Raw genomic sequence first — 24,085 nt, 5'->3', positions numbered from 1 at the left:
CCGAGGTGGTGGTCAAAACAAGCTGCAAGAAAGAAAGACAGAAAAAACACCAAAACACTCTGTTCAAGTTGGATGGAAAGGGGGGAAATGTTTCCAAAGGAGGATAGTAGTTGCACAAAAGTAGTTCTGTTGCCTATGAGTGTGGTGTCAGTCAGTCCCAGTCCCCGTGGCCCTCACCGTGCACTGTGCACTGTGCACGCCGGCCTGATGGGAAACTGACTGTAGATCAGGACATGGCCTCGTTTGTTCACGGCCTCCCCTCTCTGAAAAGAGTTATGCTGTCTGTTTTGAATGGACAGCGTTTTTCTTTGTGTGCTCGATCAAAACAGAGGGCAAAGTTAGTCAGCAAGTTGCATAGCTTCTGCATTCTAATTCTTCGAGCCTCTTTTGTATGAAGTTTGACACAATGTTTTACACTGTGTTTGACCTGAATGGGATGCTGGAGGTAGGAGTGATTTTTCTTTCAGCCCCAAATACAAAATAGAAAGAGGTAGAATGCATTTAAACATTCTGATATTTCTGCTATTAGCTGTAGAACCATACTACTAGTAAAAATGTCAGTCAATGAGGTAGAAAGCCAACTACAATAAACACAATGATACAGCTAGAATTGCTAAAATATTTATATGCTTTTATCTGATCTGTATCCTAACCACAAGGTATTTGACTGTGAATCCCTGGCACTTTTGATATTACCTGAAGGCAAATGGTATAGATTTATACAAGTTATTTACAACAACAGCCAAGCTATTCCTCTCGAAACTAGGCTGCAGATCAAAGGATTGTTTTGATCTCTACTTAGCATATTTGTTTAACCTAGCCAGTGATTCTGAAAGTGCACAAGCTTTTCGGTGATATGCAGAGCACCCTTTATCCGTCTTTTTCTTCTGTTAGCTCTGGATTTAAGTACTTTCTGTATTTAGGAGACAACTGGATTTGCCAGCTTTTGAAATTTAGTTGCTCACTGCTAGCAGTCTTGGCACTCAGAAATAGATAACTAGGTATGTTCTACTGCTAATCCTGATCGGCCTTATAATAGTATTTGAGGACTGTACAGTACTCAATTAGGTCATAATGTGCTATTTTTATTCCCCTTTAAGTTGGATTAAATGTGAAAACATGTTTGTTGTTGTTTTTTCTTGTTTAGTTTTTTTAGTTTCCATCTAGTGTTTAATGTATGTTCTTTGAAAACTATTGTTTTATTCAGTTTCAATCAGTAACTTTCCACACAGGATTGTAAAATGTCAGGAGAAAAACTATGTCCAAGCTCTCTCTCTCGCAAAAAAAGATGCCAGGGCAATCAGGACATTTTCTGGAATGCTTAAGAGAATGCATACAATGCCCTAATTCTCTCTTACTTTGGTTTGGGGAAAGATGAGCCCAGGTTTACTGGGAGCCAAAAAAGGGGGCAGATGGCTCACAAGAGGGATAAACCTGGGAAGTCATGCTGTAAATGTGTTTTACAGAAAACAATGAAAGGAGCAGACAAAGCGATTGTGGCAAAGTCCTTTGGAAAATGGAAAAGCAGCTCTCTAAGGTCCAGGACCATGGAGAAGCCGGATGAGCTGTCCGAGGAGAGCAAGGAGGAGAGCCTTTCCAACTGCACCTGTGAAACCCCACAACAAGGCAAGAAACCAGACGGTTAAAGTACCTCATTTTCTTACTTCGTATCCACACACAGTCCTGTGTCTCTCAGCCTATTTTTCTTGTGGCAATTTTTAATTATTACTGTGGTGACTTGTTTTTCGATTTGACTCTCTGGCCCGCCATATCCGGTGAACAAACAAACCACATTGTTGGGCTGGAGAATTCCTTTTGAGGGGAAAGTGTGTCTCCAATGATACAGCGTTGCCAGAAAAAGACAAAGCAAAAAATAGCAAACACAAAAACAGTCACAGGTGCATGAGAGAAAGAGAGAACCCAGTGAATGGTCACTGCGGACCCCAGGAGGTCTTTCAGTGTAAGCCAGTGCGGTGGGTGGACTTCTGACAAGGACATTGGTTCGCAGCCAGGTGGAGTGTGTAACTGAGAATGCTCCTGTTTATTCTTTTCACATGCTAATGTGGCTCCTATGTGACTTTAATGCTGCAAAACTTTTTTTCCTGAAGTTTTAGTTTTTTTTTTTTCTTCTTCAATATGAAGTTTCTTCTTTCAGATGATTGTTGTGTGAACTCCTGAACTCTTCACTGTAAGTTGGCGATTGTGTCAGGGATGGGTTTATTCTGAATATTTTACAGAGAGAGATTTTCTTCGGTGGAATAAATAGCAGCTATGCCTAATTAGTTATGTTATTGTGGATAACTATTCTAATGATACCATTTTTAAATTGACCATCTGACAATACAAAATGCTTTTGAAATTAGCTTAGCATTTTTATTTTGCCTAATATGTACCAGAACAACCTTACGGAGTAGACATACTGTAACTTTCCAGCACATTAAATCAGGATGTAATATCCTAAATAGATAAATGCATTATCTCTCAAATCCTGGACAAAGGCACCCCTATGTGGACACAATAAGAACAGAGGTCTGTTTGAAATGGATTGGTTCTAGTTTTCAATATGTGATAAATGTGAATGGTTAATAACAGTACACATGCTTTAAAACAGGACCGTCATTATAAATTCAGTTGCAAGTTTAGAGTCAGTTCAGTTTCTGAAAAGGCCAGTATGGCGCCACACTATGTGCTATTCTATACCTTGTGGGGCAAAGTCTGTAAATAGCATCAAAGGCATTGCCATCTGTACTTCTAGAATCTCTTCTGCATAACCATTAAAACAAGCTGTCTCAGAGGACAGCATACGTATTTTAGCCTCAACCCTGAATTACTGTGTGTTCAGTATAATTATAAGGGAGGAGTGTTGCCAGGCTAGAATGCAGAATGCCAGGTGCACACTCCCATAGTCTCCCATTATGAGCAACTCAGAGCATTAACGGCAGTATCAACGTGCCATATCCAGCTATCACTTTACTCTGCCTGTTAATGGTGAAACTCATCAATCAGTCATTGGTTTTTCTGAAATAGGCAGACGAGGAAAAGGCAGAAAGTGCAACACTGTGTAGTTTGAAGCGTTCCGTTTTCCTAAGCCTGCTTAGGTTATGTGACTGAGCCATGCTGCGGTGTGAAATTTTATCCCGATACTGGCACTGTATCCGTGTGAGGGAGTCTTGTAAAATGGGTTTACTTAGCGCTTTTGCTGGCATTTTCCGAAGATAGCAAATGCACAAACACTGCCCATGCTTGGATTAACTGTTCAACAAAATGATGTAACTCTTTGTCTTTCTTGTGTGGCATAGGTTCCTCTGCTTAAGTTTAGTGGTCAACCAAAGGTGTGTGGACACATCAGAAAGCTGATCATGATAATCAATAGCTACATCAGATGATGTTAATTTATCCATTTGTAACTCAGAGAGTTTAAAGATGTAACCAGGTCCATTTGGTTATATTAAATGTGAGGACTTTACTGTGTATCAGCCTTGGTTAATCATCCATGTCTAAGAATTAACTGTGTATATGTAAACTGCTTAGAAGGAACTATTCATTCCACAATTGCCCCATGTCACTAGAATCTACAGATGTGGTCCCAAACAGCATCTAACTTATCCAAATTCTTTAGTTTGTTGCGTTAGAGATTTTACATTGAAAGAGATTGATGTGTGATACTGCAGGTGTGATGGATATTTTAGCGCCCTGATGTAGAACCTATAGAATGTTGTGCCAAGTGCACAGATATGAATTCACACCTGAGGACACTGTGTGTGTGTGTGTGTGTGTGTGTGTGTGTGTGTGTATGTATATATATATATATATATATATATATATATATATATATATATATATATATATATATATATATATATATATATATATATACACACTGTGTGTGTGTGTGTGTGTGTGTGTGTGTGTGTGTGTGTGTGTGTGTGTGTGTGTGTGTATATATATATATATATATATATATATATATATATATATATATATATATATATATATATACACATACATAATATCAAGGTGTGTAAAGGCATTCATGACACATTCTTTGTCATAGATCAGAAAACATCTCCATAGATATAACTTATTTACATTTTAATTACTACCATTACTTTAGATTTTTTTTTTTATGTGGCCATAGCAAGCCCAATTCCTCCCTTACACTAGAAAGAAGCAACATTACTGTTTTTTTTTCCCCCACTGGAGGTTTAGATGCTTGTTTATCACTTTTAAATACCATCATCTTTGCTGAAATCCCCTCTCAAAAGAACCTTTCACTTGCTGGAATAAATTCAAATTAAAATTTAAATCCCTCTTTGCATTTCTTCAGCGTCTTTTAAAATAGCTGCCTCCTTTTAGAAAGCTGTTTATGTAGTGATCTGTTCATAATCCAGTTTGTTTCTCAACAGCGAAAAACACAGAAATCGTATTATCACTATCTTGGAGAGATGATGCGAGAAATCAGAAAGTATAAACGTCAGGATCTGTGGAAGTTACCAAAGTTATACATCTGGAGAATGTGGCAAAAGCCATATCACTAAAGTAGTGTGAATATTACCATTTGACTTGCAAATGTGCTGCATGTACAACACTTTGGGCTTTGAGAAGTCAAAAACATAACTTTAATCCAAATAGACAATTGCCTAGTTATAAATTCCTCGTTCTCATATGTATTCATACCTGTGCAATGTTGTTCTTATGTGATGCACAGTTTTAAAATAAGAATGTGAAAATGAACCTTTCCACAGTGGCTGACATAGGGGTGGGCGATATGGTGATAATTATCGTTGAGACGATACAATGTCTCCACGATATGCCTTTTCAGAGGTATCGTATATATCGTGATACAATTGAGGGAGCCTTGTAAAAAATCCTGTTTAATCGTTAATACAGAGATTCATTGCAGAATTCAATTTAAACCTGCATTTTGGTCTAAATCAGTAGTTCTCAAAATGTAAAATGTCAAGGTCTCCACTTAACCCTGACAGTATACAAATGAAACCAAATGGACCCGTAAGGGTCCATTTGGTTTCATTTGTATACTGTCAGAGTTACATACTTGTAAAGTTCAAATTAGACCTCCCAAAAGGAAACCAGAGAGTCTAGTTTTTGTCAAGTAACTTGAAAAATAACCATAAAAACCAATGTGAAAAAGAATCGTGATAAAATCGTGTATCGTGATACAGCTTGGGAAAATATTGTAATATTGTATTTATCCATATCGCCCACCCCTAGGCTGACAGGTCATGCAGATCTCTGTAAACAAACTTTTTTCTGAATCTCACAAGAGGAAAACAATATATAATCAGAAATGTAATAAATATAAACAGAAACTGCTGATATTTATAGCAACGTCTTTTGATAAGAATCCAGTCCAAATGTTAAATGACGCAGAAGAGGCCATAGGGAAATTTAATATACTCAAGCTAGATTGGATTTATTGTTAGGAAACAAATCATAATTGTGTCTCCAGAAAGTTAACCAAGATCTAAACAAAAGGAAATCAATGGCAAGCCCCCATTAATCACTCAAAGCTAGCTACTTGTGGTGAAGAAACTTCATAATCAATTTCTTTGTTTTGCTCAAAGTGCATTTGCATTTTGGTTCGTGTCAGCAAGCTTTGTGTACTTGGTGCAATCAAAAACATTGCAAGCCATCCACATTAATAGGATTTTTTCTTTTTTTTTAGTGCTTATCTTTGAATAGTCATAATGACGCTGGCTTGTCATATAAAGTCTGCTACAAAGAAAGAAAATGAGCACATAAACTTTTTCTTACAATTTGTAATGAATATATATTTATTTTAATGATAAACCATATACCACATAGGCTATAGTTAAGTGCTGCTGCCCTGCTAAAGATGTTAAATCTGAGACACTGATGAGAACCATGAAACATATATATTTAAAATGTCTAGACATTCTAGTAAAATAACTGATGTTATTATCACTACTATACACACCTGTTACCATTGTTTAGACGCTGGTGTTTGGGTGCATCTAACGTACAATCTAGTCATTAGGCGCACCTCTTTCATTGTCTGCTTGCCTGTCTGACTTGGATATAGGAAAAGACCCCCTGAGACCCCAGACCAGGACCTGACCTCTTGATGGCACAAGATAATGATGAGCCCAAGGCCAACAAGGCCAGACTCTGACTTACTAGACAATATTTATAGCATTGCTGTCTAAAAAGTGTCAGCTGTTTGATTGAACCGCCACAGCTTGACCATATGTACCGGTATACCTGTAACGCCTGACACTGTGGTTCCCCTGACACATCACTGCGACATCACAGGTGACATCGCAGTGATGTCAGTTACTCAGAGCAGGGATCTCCATATATAGGCATAAACAGGTAACATCACAGTGATGTCAGATACTCAGAGCAGGGATCTTCATATATGGGCATAAAAAGGGATTCTGTTAGGGATCTCCATATATGGCCATAAAAGGGATTAGTCAGATACTCAGAGTAGGGATCTCCATATATGGGCATAAAAGGGATTCTGTTTGGGATCTCCATATATGGGCATAAAAGGGATTGTATCCCAGATGCCCTGTTAGGAGAACCACACTAACTGAATCCATTTATGGCCAAGGCCAAGACAGATGGCCAAGACAGATGGTGTGACCTTGCCCTTTAGGGTTTTTAAATTAAAAATGTTGACCACTAGTTACCAGTGCATTTGGGTAATGCCTTTAATAACTGGGTGAAAACAATTCAGAGCTTTAAAAGCAACAACAACAACAACAACAACAACAACAACAACTATATTGCAGAACTAATCTAAAGTCTTTAGGGCACTGGTTCTCAAAGTGGGGTTTGGGGACCCCCAGGGGTCCCTGGTGGGGTTCTAGGAGTCCACAGCAAAACCAGTTTAAACACTTCAGCATTATATTGTTTTTGCCTATTTGAAAATAGCTGCTGTTCTAGCAATAGTGGACATCTCCGATTGTGTGACAACGTGAGACTACTGTAAATGTAACAAAGACCCTATAGATTGAAAGATTCATTTCAAGTAGATTTTATTCTAAATTACTGTATATTATATTATATATTATACGGTGGCCATCATTGAAATATTATTGATGGCCACCGTATAAGGTTGTATGGAGCAGTTTAGTCTGCCTCTTAGAATATTGTTGTTGTCGGGTTGAAACCTTGTATGTCCAAAACCGTTCGTTTTGTTGCGGCCGAAGGTCGCAGTTTACCATGAGAAATATCACAGCTTGTCTCTGTGTGTGTACACATTTTTACAGTCCATGGGTTGGTTCCCTTGACACATCACTGTGACACAGGTGATATCACAGGTGACATCACCTATTGTAAAAGTCCATATGGGTATTCCCCAGAATCCCTTTAATGCCCATATATGAAGATCCCTGATGTCATTTATATATATCACTGGCCAGATGGCCAAGACATGGTCGATATCTGTGTGGCTGGTTCAGATTGGGATCTCCATGTATGGGCATAAAATATATTGTATGTTGTGATGTCATGGGAACCACTGTAACATAATCCCTTTTATGCAGATATATGGAGTTCCCTGATGTAATCAATATTAAGCCCATATCTAACAGGACTTCATATGGGAATGCCCATATATGGAGGAAGACAGCCCATATCTGTGTGGCTGGTTCAGACAGGGATCTCCATGTATGGGCATACATGGGATGTACTATATACAGTTCATGGATCTCCATATATGGGTAACTGGTCCGATATACATCACTGGCCAGATGGCCAAGAATTCACACAACCTCGCCCTGAGGCGTCTTACTAGTATAGTGAAAATAGTAAAGAACAGTATAGTGAAAATAGCCAATCTACAAACACAGGCGTTGTGTGCTATTTTCACTAGTGTTGTGCTACAGTCTTGCATGCTGAAGCAGTCAAGCAGGACTTTACTTTACGAACATTTTGAAACTTGGAGATACAAGGTTTCTGCCCGACAGTGATGATATATTGTAAAGCTACCCATGGTCACACACATATCACCCCAGAGGGGATTTTGGGGAAGTGATCTAATAATGTCTTTAACTGAGACACAGTGACATGCATGCAGTGTAGATAATTATCCCTGTGAAAAAGGTATACTGTATTTCAAAAAGTATTATTCCCTGTCTGTTGACATCAACATAAAGATAGTACTACATCCTGGAGCCATATCAACAACATGCACTTAGGTTTGGTTACTCATATTTGCATATGCAAATTGATTTTTAAAAATTAATTAGTCCTTTTATGTGACTTCCTCTGATGAACAAGCCATCAAGTGGTTGCACAATGATAGGCGGATCACCAAGGAAAGGCATTTGGGATTGTAGACCAAGCTTGTAGCATTTTAGTTCAAATCAACATTGTACATTGTGCTGTATGTATTTCATATTCAATGGCATGGTCTGAACATGCATTATTATTTGGCTGTGCTGGCTGCCATCTGAAATTAGCCATGATGCTTTGTTGGAACTGGGGGTTGGGGATGGGAGTGGGGGAGGGGCTGGTGAAAGTTATATCGGTGACATTTTGATCTTACCGTGCATTAGAAGAATTCAGGCAAACATATTTGTGTAGGTTTCACAGGAGTAAGGTATGGTGCTCAAAACAATGGGGTGAGGTGACATTTCACTTTGCTTACATAATTTGCAGCAGAACGCAAAAAGCTTTTAGACACACAGACGTGACCCATTGTAATACCCTTCTAAATGCAATCAAACACTTTCTACAAATATGAACAGGACTTTTTAAACGTGAACCCTTGTTTGACATGTAATTTTATACATCCCACTCCTCGTGCTTTTCTCTATCAGCTCTCTCTAGTTATGCCCACATTTTCTGTTGATGAAATAGTTTGACAAATCAGTAGTTTATTTTCTGAGCTAGCAACGAATGAAACTATTGTTACAGATTTCCACAGATGTGAGGGCCAAAATGAAGGATTATTACATGTTTTCAACAACAAAAAAGTCTCTTTCACTTATGGTTTGTCAAGATAGCTCTTCACAAGCTGTTCCTCTTCCAATGTTGTAATGTTGTCTATTTTACAACATAAAACGAGCACTGTTGTTGTAGCTTTACAGAGAGATGGTCTGCATCAGCAGAGAATTAACATGTTTTCATTATTTGATAAGAAGCTCAGATAGATGCTTCTTTACTTTCATATTTTCACCATTATCGAGCACAAAATGGTGAAAGGCAGGGAAAATGAGGCAGGACTAGTCTCTTTGTATGTCTCTTTCACTGTGTACCATGAATTGGCTCTTCAAGACAGTTACAAATTAGACTTTCAAATGAGGCATTAAACAAGGTGATGATCAACTGCCAAACCTTAAGTAATGATATGCTCCATCCTCAAGTCCCCAGCCTTGCATAACCAAATGCGCAGATGACAAAAAAGAAAAAAAGCACTGAAAATACATTATTACACATTGTGTTCACACATCAGTCCCTGGGGAGCAGGGGACATAACCAAGAGATAAGCATGTTTGGGTGGCCCCTACCATCAGCTGGGGATGGCCTACCCTTGGATCTTGAGGAGGCCTCTTAAGCAGAATTTATACTTCGTCTTACGACAGTGTTGCTTGCAGAAAAGTACTGATTGTAAAAAAAAAAAAAGAAGCTTTATGGGTATCACTTATTTTAAATCCTGAAGCCTCCCCACCCCACACACCCGCTTGCCCCAGGCTCCACCCAGAAGTGTGGCTGCCTTTGTCATTGTAATCTGGCCCTGTTTGCTAAACGCTTCCACTGTTTACTCTCTGCTATGGGGGCTTGTATGAACAGGAGTCAGCAGGACGTGGGGTGACATCACTTCGGCTGGGGCTTTTGTAAGCTGCATTATGTGATGTCTCGGGGCCCCTTTCTTCTTTCAATCTTCCCTCTCTCTCTCTCTCTATATCCAGGCCTGTCGAATGCGTGAGCTAACTCAGGAGGCTAATATGGCCTACAGGGAGGAATTACACCTAATTACTTAAATAACTGCTAGGCAGCAGCCTTCCTTAGTCACCAAAAATCATTTCCAGGTCTCTGCCTTTTACTGATAGCCGGCCCTCTTGTGACAGAAAAACCTTGAACAAAGCTTCATATTCAAACAGTCCGGGTAGAAATTAAACAGACTGACAGGTAATAACATTCAAAAAGGGAGGGAATAGAATTACCAGACAAGGTTTTCATATCACCTATTTTTTTTTTGTTGTTGCCGTAGAGATAAATTCGCAGACACTGAAACTGGTCTGTTGAGCCATTGTTATCATCCCTGGCCATCTGCTGCTAAGGAGTGACATTCCCTCTCATTTGCATGATGAGTGATGTATGGGGAGCTGGGGAGGGCATATGCACTAGTCTTATGACAAAGCAAGAGAAACTTCCTTAAATCCATAGAATAAAGATAGGGGAAAAAAAAGATAAAGATGGAGTAAAGACAAAAATGCAAAAAAAAACAATTCACCTGTTTGTATGTGTGCGTGTGTGTGCGTGTGTGTGTGTGTGTGTGCGTGCGTGCGTGCGTGCGTGCGTGTGCGTGTGTGTGTGTGTGTGTGTGTGTGTGTGTGTGTGTGTGTGTGTGTGTGTGTGTGTGTGTGTGTGTGTGTGTGTGGGGTGGCTGAGTGCGAGCCTACATCAATCTGCAATGTCCGTGTCCAGGGCTTGTGTCTGTGCGAGGGTATACACGCGCTGACGCGCATGAGTAGAAGCTAGTGCACGCATCTGCCTCCTTGTGCGCCTGTTTGTGTGTTTTGCGGATGTGGGAGTAGAATGAGGAGGAGGAGGAGGAGGGGAGGGGGGGGGGGGGGGGGTTGGTGGCTGTTGATGTGCAAATGTGCATCATGTTGAAGGGCTGTGAATGGGGAGGTGTGACGTAAAAAGGGACCCGAACGCAGGTGCTTATCTCCGGGCTGTCAAAGGCACAGTATGTCATATTCCTGGGGACTACCTTTCAAAGCTGCCGCACCGGCTCAGCTATCAAGAGACTGGGGGAAAATCAAACTTTTTGGATCACAGAAGTAGGTTTGTGTCAAAGTTCTTTCATTTTAATACACTGTTGTCATGCTGGTCAGTATTTATTGTCAGTGATAGCAGGAGCGGACATGAGAAAGACAAGCGTTTTAGCTTAGGCTGTCTGATGCTGCCGTTTGAAATGGGGGTAAAAAAAAAAAGGGCACGCACGAGAGTGGTGAAGTTAACACGCTTGTTCATTACTTTTATTCTCCCTCAAGTGCTGGACTTTCTGTATATTTTACCTGATACTGTGAGAAAAGGATTATCCTGGCAATTGTGTTGTAGCATGACAGAATGTTATGTGACTATATCTAGAAAATATATTGCTGATCAATGGTGTGCAGAGTATAAGAATATTAGCACAACAAATAATAATTGCTGAACAAATGAGTGCAGTTTCTGTCCACGGTTCACAGTGTTTTAAAGGAGATTAAATGGCTCAAACTGTTTTTCTTTTTTAAATGCATGACCTATTTTTGATCACCCAGATAACATGAGATGCTATCTACCTAGATTAAATTCACAGCATTTGTGTGGAGTTTAAGCTTGTCTTAGATGAACACATGCTTGTATTGTGTATGGAGACAAAGCATTGTCAGGTTGTGGGTGGCTTTGACAGTGACAGCTGTACATACAGGTCCATTGAGCCTAATGCACTTAAACTTTGACTCTGTATTCCATTCTACGTAATACCACATCTGAACAGCATGTGTCATATTTTATTGCATTCGGTGCTCACTTTTACTTTTTTAATCTGCAATTCATGCATGTTAACCATGATAAAGTTTGAAAAGTATGTGTGAATCCTGTTGCACTGAATGTAATATCATAGTTAGAGAGTTCATAGGCGAGGGTGAACAATTAAACGGGCACAAATTGTACACTTAAAGTCACAGGGAGACATGGCACTCAGAGGTGTCCAGAGCAACCATTGATTTAGTTGGAGGGATGTTGACTGGAAAAGTTTATCATTTACTATCAACCTGCATAGCTCTCTTGGCTGAGAATCTGTTTTGGATGAATACACACTAGTCTTTCCCACAAAACAACGCTAGATTTACTTTGATTTCAAATATGAGCAGCCTGTGGATGTTTTCTGGTTAGTGTGTACTGTTGGTATTGGAAGTATCAAATTAATGTAAACTTGTTAACTGCATTTTATGAGCCAACCTATTTTGAAGCCTTCTGAATTTTGTGTATACATAAAACAAAAGTTAAGCCAAGTTGTTACTATGCCTTTGTTCATACCTTTTTCAATCTATTGCCATGCACTTAACAAAAGTTACACTTTGTGACAAATGGGGGGATTTAAGATATTGGGGGGTATTCAGACATTATAGATTTGAATGGGTAAAATTCAGCTGACATTGTAGAGTCTCACATTTAATCATAGCTCAGTGAGGTTACTCTGTCAACATATGGGACACCTTTAAAGAGTAATGAAGTGCAACAATTGCAATGCATGTAAAAACATTGCACCGTGTCACATAAATAATTGGAAAAGTTGGATAAGTTTGCAACTTAGACATTATGAGACATGTAGTGTGGTTAGTGGAGAAGAACACACACACGCACGCACGCACGCACACACGCACGCACACACACACACACACACACACACACACACACACACACACACACACACACACACACACACACACACACACACACACACACACACACACACACCAATGACTTTGTTAATTCTAATTACATATGCAACACAGCACTGGCATAGATGTAAGCTTAAACAGGGATAAGTAATGAGTGCTCTAAGCACAGCGATGTAAATTCAGTTCCTACACAACCCACTAATGTCATCTCTGTTTGTCTACATGTCAGTCAACCAACAGGAACTGTCCATGGTACCTAAGTGCCCAACAACTCACACAGGCTTGTCTTGAACAGAACTGGTTCATAATAGTTTCTGTACATCATTTTAGATCACACCACAAGTGACTTCAAGTAAAATAGAATTTTACATACAATTTCGGACATGAACTGTTGAATAAAATTCAATTCATTTAAAGTTGACACTATATATATGTCACCTATTGGGAAAGTTGCCGTCGGGTGTTCATGTTTGAAACTACAAATTGCATGAGAAAACAAGTGCGTGTCCATCTGAAACGTTACCTGTTTTTCACACTCAAAACTTCACTTAGTTAATCCAGGAAAATGAATTATGTGGCTTTAATTCAACAAGGTCTCAGAAATGTTCCATCTGCTGTTGAGCAGCTGGTGAAAGGATAAATGTAATTAATTACTTAACTTTTGAACAGTATTCCAGACAAACAGCGCTGTGTGTATGATTGGAAATTAATTGTGCTGCTCTAAATAATTTATATAAAGCAGCAAAACAAAATCAACACCAATACCTATTGTTTCTATTTTTTCCAAATACTTAATGTTATATTGTTTGTTAGGCCTCCACAACATCATTCATAATTCTTTTATTCTCTTTCTATATTGTTTATTGCGTCATTGAAAAGTAGGTTTTCGTTGGTATGGTTTACAGAATCACATTGAAACTTGATTGAAACAGAATATGTCACTTTCAATATAATGTATTTAATTTGAAACCCATAATGTAATCAAGAGTATTGAATTTAGTGTAATAATAACGGGATAATCCTCAGAATATCAATTATGTAGGAATACATTCTAATTCTAATGAATTTCTCTTGTACATTATGAGATGAGGATTTCCATACTTTCATAAAGCAATCAGTAGTAATATATTTGATAAATTTAGAACATTGAAAATCTTGCAAATGTTAAGGTTATGTCTCAAATCGGGCAACGAATGTATAGCATAACACTATAAATCCGAATTATCCAAAATACAAATAAGAACGACTCAGGTGGTGTTTCTTAAAAAAGATCAGTTACAAAAGAAAATCCCTTTTAGTGAATAGTTACGGTAGGACTATGCAATGTTCCTAATTAAAATGACATGGGATTTTCCCCCCCTTTTTTCTAAATGTATTTCAGCATTTACCTTGATTGTAATGTACCTCATTGGCTGTGGTTTTGTTTGTTGGCCTAACTATAAAGGATCTGCTTGTACCCTTGTGGGTTGGGAAGAATTAGGATTTATGAATTTATTTCCTCTGTTGTATTGTTTAAACAGCTTTGGTTTAGTTTTGATCCCTTCCTCTTGCCTTTGAGGCTGTTCCACGGTGTCAGCTGTTGACTGATAGTAAGAGAACTGCCTCACAGTGTGAATGAAAGAAAACTAGCGGTTGGTAAACACTGATAAGGGATAAATAGAAAGCGGTCAGGCAGAGATAGTTCTGTGGGAGCCCAGATTGTGTGCGGTCTGTTAAAATGAGATTCTGAGCCTGTCCTTTTTATTCTTCTACCCCTCCCCTCCCCTCCCCTGTGCCGCGTTTGTCTGGAAAATCTCCAGTGACCTGGCTCGGCAGTCCCCGACTGCAGCATTCTCTTTTTGTATTTGTTTTGTTTTCTAACAAGGGTCAAGTTAGCCAATAGACATGTCCCTGATGCTTATAGACAGCTGTCATGACTTAAAGTGCTTACCATAATTCACTTTACACCCAATTACTGTATAGCTCTGCACCAGAAACACAGCATCAGGGAAATACAGTACAAAAAGCGAGGGTAAAATCTGCATGTTATTTTTGAAAAGTCCAATTCTTTTCTGTCAGTTGCAGATTATTATAGAACTGATACAAAAAGTAATAGTATAAAAAGTTTGGAATAACCATCCATCCATCCCACCCATCCAACCCATCCAACCCATCCATCCATCCATCCATCCATCCATCCATCCATCCATCCATCCATCCATCCATCCAGCCATCCATCCAGCCATCCATCCATCCATCCTCCCTTCCATCTATCCACCCATTCATCTATACTACATCACCTGTTCATCCACATACTTGTGTTAACTTAATGTATAGAAACGTGCATTCATTCAGTACATGATCCAGAGATCATACACATGCATTACCTTGTAATTAATTAGACTAAAATCCTTTTACTATTGCATTAAAATATTGGCATTAGGAATATCAACCATTGTCCTAAACTGAATATCTAACAGGCTGTTTCATTCATTTCTTTTTAAGGTCCAATCTGTTCTTTCTTTTGGTCATTGATTTTTTTGTCCTGGGTGGGTTGGGGGGCATACATCTTTTATATGATTAAAAGTACTTTTAGGGGTCTTACCTTGAGGGTCACCATGTGGTGTATTTACATGGAAAATAATTCAACCCATTGTAGCCCAGCAGCTAATGAGATTGGTCGTTAAGTGAGTGACACAAAGGCTGCAAAAAAGCTTAGTGGTTTGGTTGAATATCACAGTGTCCCTGCACGAGCGCACGCACGCACGCACGCACGCACGCACGCACGCACGCACGCACGCGCACACACACACACACACACACACACACACACACACACATACTCTCTTCTCTTTCTCTTTCTCTCTATCTCTCTCCCTCTCTCTCTCTCTCCCTCACTCGCAGCCAGTGAGACACTGGACTACCCTACCTCGGTTTCCCGCTAATATACTCCATCTCTTCCCAGATGTCACTATGAAACGCAAAACAAAGGCTAAAGGGGGCAGGGTAAGTCAAGCTAGAAACTGTGCCCTGTCAGACATGCGACTATGAGTATAATGTGTAGCTGTAGAAGACCGTGAGATCTCTGTCTGTGTAAAGATGTGCTGTGCTGTAAGTGTCAGAGTAGACGGCTGTTGACAGAGGTTACTCTGCTCAGAGATGCTGGCTAATGTGATAGAGACTAAGACCGCAACAGTTTCAGAATTGACCACTCTCTTATAGTGGCTAAAATCTTCCCTTCTGTCTTTGTGGTTCACTTTGCTGAACTTGTGCTTCATGTTACTTCAGCGTGGTGTTGTCGCTTGGTTTCAGAGATACTGTAGGCTTTGACTTCAAAATAGTGGAAAGAGTTAGGATCTTTTATCTGTCTATTTTTGTTAACCTTGTATGGCACAGAGGGAACTTCTACTGGACATGTAAGGTGTATGATAGCCGTAATATATCATTTTTAAAGTGCAGTTGCTTATCATACCCTGATGGAAAGTGCATGGGTTAAAGTCCATCTTGCGTATTAAACCCTGGACTTAAGTCAAATTTACATTTTGTTAAAGATTACTCATTTTATTGATGCACATAATCATATTCATGGACCATCTGGTGATCTGGCAAGCTTGGATCAAACTCACAAAACCATCCCTGCTAACCTTTTAAGTACAAAATAGTCAGGCTTAACTGTGCTATCCTAGAAGTGTGTGCGTGTGTGAGTGTGTATTTGAGGAGATTGTATGGATATTGGATATAATACTTAATTTAGACCCTCTGTAGGCTGCTCATGTAATTTTATTTTATCATGATCTCTTTGATATAAGACAGGGCATGTGTTTGAACAACTGAGCAAATAACAATACGCAAAGAGAAAATCTTGCTGTATGGAATCTGATTGCACTCTTGACCACATACAGCTCTGCGTTTATATCCATTGCCATGGTGACATGGATTTCACAACTCATGCGCACACTTGCTCTCCTTGCTCTGAATAGATGCTTGTGGACCGTACTTCACAACTGTAATAGAACTCTGGGTAAGGTTACTCCTGTTAACGGAATTACAACAGTTTCTAGCTATTTTTCCCGTATACATTTCTGAAAAAAATAGGAATTCACCATTGGGCATCTTTGTCACATGGAATACTTATGTTAAACTCGTTCCAAACAAAGCTTATGCAGACTGAGAATTCATATGCCAGAGGTAAATCCCAGTTAACACGGATTTATACTGGCATGAGTTAAAGGACTAGAGTTTGTAATCCAGGTGGCCAAGGGATTTTACCACACAGTGGCAAAAATCACTTAAATCTCCCCCTACATCCTGAGCCACTGAGCCCAGTAAGCAGGCAGATTTTTCAGAATTGATGACAGCACAACTATATCAGAGCTGAACTCTGTGTGTGTGTGTGTGTGTGTGTGTGTGTGTGTGTGTGTGTGTGTGTGTGTGTGTGTGTGTGTGTGTGTGTGTGTGTGTGTGTGTGTGTGTGTGTGTGTGTGTGTGTGTGTGTGTGTGTGTGTGTGTGTGCGCGCGCGCGCGTGTGTGTGTGCGCGTGTATGTGTGCATGTGTGCGCCCATCCATGCGTGAGTGAGTACATGCACACATGTGTTTCGCACGCACGCACGCACGCATGCACGCACGCACACACACACACACACACACACACACACACACACACACACACACACACATGCCTGGCTGTGTGTACATGACTGTGTATATGATGTGTGTGTATGTTTGAGTTTATTTGGATCATTTGATTCCTTTATACACTCAATTAGCAAGAGTGGGAGCTCGCTAGAATGAGACCTTGACAGATTGGTATTATTTTGCTTTGACAGAGTATTGGGAATACTGCATCCCATCTGCATAAAAATGAATAGATGTTGGTAACAGCATAAAGAAAGGGACAATGACCTCTATTTCAACAGCCATTGACTGCCCCTCATCTCGTAACGTGATCAAAGTGTCTGTGCTATTCTGATTATTTTCTCTTTTACCACTTTTTTAGTTTTTTTTTTGGTAACAATATCACATACAGTACCTGTTTGGAATATGGCAATAAAACAAGCAATGGTTGATGTGTACATATGCGCACGCGTACGTGCGTGTGCACACGCATGCGTGCATGTGTGCCACACACATGTGTGGAGGACAGAGGAGAGGAGATAGAGTGGAGTTGTTTAATGACAGGAACAGCTGACTCATTTAGAGAGAGCAGTGAAAGGTAATTAACCCTGGGAAAACTACAGCTGCCATGCGAGCTGTTCACTTCAGCGCAATCTGATTAGGAATCACTGCTAGAGTCCCTGACTCCTTTCAGGCACTGTGTGTTCGAGGTAAACTTTTCCCTTTGCCCCGGAGGGCCTCAGAGCACAGGAGACCTGCCTTTTGTGATGGGGAGGATTAGCTCGAACGGTTACTACGTTTCTCCAAATTACAGACCACCTGGTTGCATTCATGCATCCCGCCTCCATGAAAGGCCCTCCTTGGGCAGGAACAATGGGCAGGATTACTCTGTAGAGATGACAGACACCAGGGCTGGAACTTCTTTCTCCCCAAACACCTGTCCCCAAATTAGTGAGGTTTGAAAAACCATGTTCATGACTAAATTCAAAGATACAAACTAACACAAGCGTGGCTTGGAATACTGGAGACAGGCCAAAGGGATGAATTGTCTGCCATTCCATTTATTATGCTACTGATGCACAGAGTTGTGCAATAAAAAAAAATACTGTTGTTTTTTCTATAATATTTTGGGGTTTCATTTGGATTGAATTCGATAGATAAAATAGCATATTATCTAGTCCCCTTTCATATGATAAGCGAACAAAAAGCACCAGAAATTTGGTCAAAAACGGAAATTGGCTCTTTGATGTCAGAAGAAACAATCTGGACTTGGTGTCTCTGTGTGGTCGGGCTCCAGATTAACTCAGTTTAGAGGGAGGGCTTTCAGATGACTTTGGAAAGCGATTAGAAGATTCATAAATCACCTCAGCAAAGGTGTCACCATCTGACTCTTTTATGGGTGCCTTGCTAACTCAGTCCAATAACAAGTTTCGCCTGTAGTTATGCCATCATAACAAATCATTGAAGCGATAGTGGCTAGCCAGGCTCCTAATTGTCTGTTAAGAATTCTGTGTGCTGCATTCTTTTATTGAAGCATCGCAGTCTTGGAGAAGTGATAAGATGCCAATTCCCCTCTATAAAAGTACTCAATTGGCAACAGACACAAACACTTTGCTTGGCTGTCTGCGGAGCTGTGAGGCTGTTATATCTGAAATCACAGTTGACTTCAAGATTTTTGACTATGTATCTGTGAATCCAGAACCTCTATGGGAGGCTATGGACTGCATGGAGGAAAATTGATTTTCTTTTTCATTTTGATCTTGGGATGCATTTGATTTGCATTATGTTCTAACTGCCATACATTTGCACGTGGTATATTTATTTCAGTGAATCAAGGTTTGATTCATTTCAGTGAATCAAGATTTGATTCAAAATGAATTATTTTCTTTTGATGATGTGTCACCCACATACATCTTTTGTTTTGTCATATAATTGAGATGGATTCTCAAAATAATATTTAGGGACAGGCGGAGCCAGTGTGACTGTTCTTGCTGTGAATATCTTTACTGATATCTGATAATTTATTGATAATCATCATTATGTACAGTACACTAGAATTTGACTTTTAATCTTCCAAATGATACATTTCCTCCTCTTCCAGTATTATTGAAAATATAGGTTTAAATGACCAATGATCCATCACTGCAAAAACCAAAAGGAAATGATTATGTCAACACTTTAGGCTCAGCTTGGATATGAATTGGAAATCAGAGTCCCCCCTCATTCCCCACCCTCCCCTAAAACGTCTCTTAGCTATTATTCTAATGTCCAGCTGCTAGCTTTTTAGACACAGGCCATCTAATGGCTCCCTCGCAATCTAGAAATACAATTTATTTTTGGAAAAACGTCTTTATCTAAATTATCTCTGGTAAGAAGGTGATCTTAGCGAAGCAGTGTTTGATATCCGTATACACGAAAAAACATTTTGCATTTCAGGTTGCAAAAGTCCTCATTCTTTGTTTATAGCATTTGACTTTGTTTCCACAGGCAAGGCGTGAGCACTATTCAAGGGGGTATATTGCTGTGGGCACCCCGGTTTGATTATTTTGCCCCACACTTTACATTTAGCTGATTCTAAGCATAGGGGATGATAACAAACCTTGCGCCTCAACCTATGTTGCACATGAATCGAGATCAGTCTCCCATAACCCTCAAACATCCATTACAAGGAAAATATGAAAGTAAACTGGTATCTCTTACATTTTGTCTCTTTATTATGCAGAAATAGAAAACACTTAGCATGTAAAATTAATGTGAAAATTATTCCTGGGGTAAACTATAAACACAGAAGTTACCCCGCACATTTACCCTGTTTTCTCCTTCCCCTAGATCAGAGTGTAATTGCCAGTAATCAGGTCTGTTTGCTGCTGATAAAACCACTCTGAATGCGAGGAACCCTCTTTGTGTGATGACTCAATTATGCCAGAAGTGGCTCATCAAACCTGGCCCATCAGCTGCTTTAATAAATAAGGAGGAAAACTTGCTGCAGGCGCATTATAATTCCATTCATTCCATAATTAAATCCATTCCAGTTTTAACCCTTCGCTTCAGTGTGCCTGTGGTAAAAGAAACAAAAACAGGCAGGGGGTGGGGGTACAGAACAGACAGTGACCTTGTACAGAGCACCCATCCGTTCCCCATAATTCAAAATGATACTGCCGAAGAAAGGTTAAGAGAAAAAGGCTCAGGGAGGAAGGGATGGGTATCAGTTCAGATAGAGCCCCTGGTTTTTTTTTATGTATGCATTGTTTCCACCACACAGCCCTAGACAGTAATTATGTTAAAAGACTAATCTAATCATAACAGTTGGTCGGGTGAGTGTGTGGTTCTGACATTTTGAAATCTTATTTTGTGTAATCTAATTTGCCTCTATCACCGTGCCTGTGCCCCTATCTAAAGGAAATGCAAACAATGTAATTAATTTTATGGTCTTCAAAATCTTACTTTTCCTATGCTGGCCTGCGTTATTAGTTTCAAGATGAAGTATCAGTATAGTACCATTGAGTTTTGCTCTATCACAATAATGTCTGTGTTAATTACATGAGAGTGTCCCAAGTGCATGGATAAGCTGGGAACAAGAGGACAAAATGATTCAAGGTCAATGGTGAATATCCACAGCAGTTGCACAGTATTAATGCACCGTTGTAAAAAAAAGAATAATAATAGCAGCAGCACTTCCATAAAATGTCCAATCAGCCACTGACTTGGACATAGTCATGCTAGCAGTAGTATTTTAAAGGTATTTCACAGATGTCTCAACCAGGGGCGTCACAAGGGGGGAAAAGTGGGACTGAGTTACTAGGGCCCAAGGTGGAGGAGCCTTAATTATTTTATACTTTAGCTATTGAAAAATAGCAGATATACAAGCTCACAGCACGGCACCGAGTGTCGCGCTGCGAGCTTGTAGATATGCTATTTTTGAAAAGTCGTGAAAATGTGTGCAAATCTTTGAATATATGTATTTTTTAAGCAAACATTAATTTTGTAATCAAATTTTGATTCTGGGCGGTCCCTGGGACTAAATATTTTGAGATGGGGGTCCGACGGTCCGTGGCCAAATACATATCATTTCGGGGGTCCTTCACATGAAACAGTTTGAGCACCACTGACATAAGAAACACAGGTTTTTCAAAAAACCTTAGAAGGGTTTGAAATATTAAAAAATAATAATAATAAAAAAAAAAGCAGATCTACAAGCTCACAGCACAGCACTCGGTGCCGCGCTGTGAGCTTGTATATCTGCTATTTTTCAATAGTTAAAGCACCCAGGGCCCAGAATTTGGTGCGCCACCCCTGGGATCCCGCACCCTGACAATGGTGTGTGAAGCAATGGTTATTCATGACTGTTGGACTGGGAAGACCCCCCCCCCAAGTCACAGCCCATTCTCTCCTCTGTGGTGGGAACACTAGCAGATGGGGTTAGGGGGAAAGGGTTGGGCTCAAGGACAGCTAGCAGCCAGATTAACACATAGAAAATCACATAGAGACCCTGAGCATCAGGCACCCCCAGCCCCACCCCTCCCCCTTGAGAAATCTGCTCAATACACAGTCAAACAGCCCTCCGAGATGCACTATTTGTGTTGGAAAAGGGGAGGGGAGTAGTAGATATATATGATTCAGCAGATGACGAACCGACGCAAATAGACGTCTCCCTCTTTTTTTCTTATGCTAATGACGATCAGCCCCCCCTTCCCTTTTTTTCTGGTGGAAACGCTGTGAGGGCTATAATTAAGAAGGTGGATTTATTTATTTATTTTTACTTTTTTTTTGTATTCAAAGCTAACAGAAATAAATAATTCCTTAATAAGATCTGTGAAGTGAAGAGGCTTAATGTACTCATTGTTGTTCATCCTTGTTTTCCCTCTTGGATGTTTTGTATTAATTAGAGGCAAGCAATTTGATCTCTGTCAAGCTATCAATTTGCATCTTGTTCCTTATTCCATGTGAGCTTTTATTACGTTGGCTTCCCTCCGTTTCTAACTGCATGTTTCACAGCCAATGGCTGAAACAGCAGCAACAACGACAAAAGATAACGTTAATAAAATAGGTGGGAAAGGAGCTTCAGAATGATCCAATTGATTTGCCATAAACTGACGGCAATTATTGTTTGCTGGCGAAAAAAAGTAAATTGGAAGAGACAAATTGTAATGCACAATTTTATCCATGCCATGACAGTGATTTATATATGTGTGTGTGTGACGTGATTTTATTACAGAGAATGAGTTACGCGCTCAGGTCCTGAGAGCTAAGAGTTGTGAACACATCAACCAAGGTGGACACTGTGGGTCTGGGTGTTTGTCCTACGCAGCGCTTGGAAAACTACAATCAAAGGTAAGTACTTTCATGCCAATGTGGGACTTAAAGTGATTCTAATCAAAGTAATGTCAAGTAATGTAAGGTAATACATATATATTTTTGTATTGTATATTTATTGTATACTTTTTGTTTTTCTCTGTATCAGAGATAACAGTAGTGCCTAAAATGTATGTATGTGTGTGAAAGCACAAGTAACCCTGCATCTCTAAAGCTTATGACTAATGCATGTTTTGGATAAGTAGCATGTTTAGTAGGTGAGGGTCAGTGCTCCCCTGCCTGCAGTGATCCCAAACTGAGATTGTTTATACTTATGCAAAGATGTGGGTGGTTGGTGGACTGTGTACACTACAGCTGATGCTGCTGACTGTGCTTTTCATGCAGTGATGCTGGGCATGGCTCAATAAGGAAACCTCCTATATAGGTTTAATTATTGGATAAAACAATGCACTGCCTCAGTTGACCTTGTGTTTCTCAGGTCCAATGATTAGATTGGTAGACTGAGGAGCAAGGAGTTTCATTTCCACTTCTATATGAACAACCAAAACCATTATTTGATTATAAGCCTTATATTTAGCACTTTGCAGCAATATGTATTATTCTGTGTCAAGGATCAGATAAAGTTACTCGTCAGACTGTGGAGGGAATATCAAATAAAAGCTTATGTTTGACCCTGGCTGAATGTATCTATTTGTTCTTCCTTTGTAAACACTCAGTCAAACATCATAGCAGCTCTCCATATCAACATGTTAGGAGTGTGCATTATCGCACCATGAACATCTTTGTTTTGGCAAGAACCATTAAGGATCCATTATCCCCTTAACAGTAGAAAATCTGTGTTTACTGTACGAGAAAGGCTTTATTTTTGTCCTCAAAACCAAAATGATACATGGAATTCGGTATATAGTAGCTCTAGCCTCTAGGTATTATACTGTCAAAGTATCATTGAACATTAGTTGAACATGTACCTTAACCACCTTCAAAACCATACGCAATCTTATACCGGTATATGACATACACATCTGCTTCATTTGTTGGACAGGCATGGGACAGAAAGACTAAAGGAAAATCTGAACCCTTTATATTGTCACTGTTGGATTATTGGATATAAACGTCCAAAACTGTCCAAAACTGCCACTGTTCAGGAAATTAAAATGTATCTAGGAAATCTTTCTTCAGGAATAGTGAAAATAGCAGATCTACAAGCTCACAATGCTCGCGTGTTGAAGGTTTCCTGATAAACATTTTGGATTCTTAATTTTCTTAAACACAAGTCAACACGTTTACATAATGAGAGTTGTATCTATAACAGATAAGCAATATACATTATACTGTAAGTCTGTTAATGAGTATACACAACAACACTGAGGATGTAGCGTGTTAGTAAAGTGCAGTTTTTGTTCACAACGCCAAGGTTATATAGAAACCCGTGCTCAAAGTTGCAGAATGTTTGTGAGGAAAAAGTGTTCGGACCTAATGAGGTACATTAGTTTTTACAGAATGTAATCTATAGTGTTTGGGAGTTGTTTGTCTCAATAGGCTCTAGTAATCAAAAGTAATGAACCTA

The 24,085-nt window shown here is 39.6% G+C and overlaps 1 protein-coding gene across 1 annotated transcript in view; it reads left to right on the top strand.

The window, feature by feature from the left end:
- Window positions 1–391: 391 nt before the first annotated feature.
- st18 (ST18 C2H2C-type zinc finger transcription factor) overlaps window positions 392–24,085 on the top strand; it is a gene marked incomplete at both ends in the record, with an annotated part of 49,407 nt that continues 25,713 nt past the window's right edge. The window contains 3 exons of the mRNA XM_080726256.1: window positions 392–445; window positions 1,467–1,641; window positions 22,421–22,536. Of these exons, the coding sequence (XP_080582382.1) occupies window positions 392–445; window positions 1,467–1,641; window positions 22,421–22,536 (345 nt within the window). The remainder of the gene's footprint in view (window positions 446–1,466; window positions 1,642–22,420; window positions 22,537–24,085) is intronic.

The sequence above is a fragment of the Nannobrachium achirus genome, assembly GCF_963921795.1.
Source record: "Nannobrachium achirus genome assembly, chromosome: 5".
Classification (NCBI taxonomy): domain Eukaryota; kingdom Metazoa; phylum Chordata; class Actinopteri; order Myctophiformes; family Myctophidae; genus Nannobrachium; species Nannobrachium achirus.
Note: the sequence above shows the minus strand (reverse complement) of the source record. Positions and strands in the feature narration are given on the sequence as shown.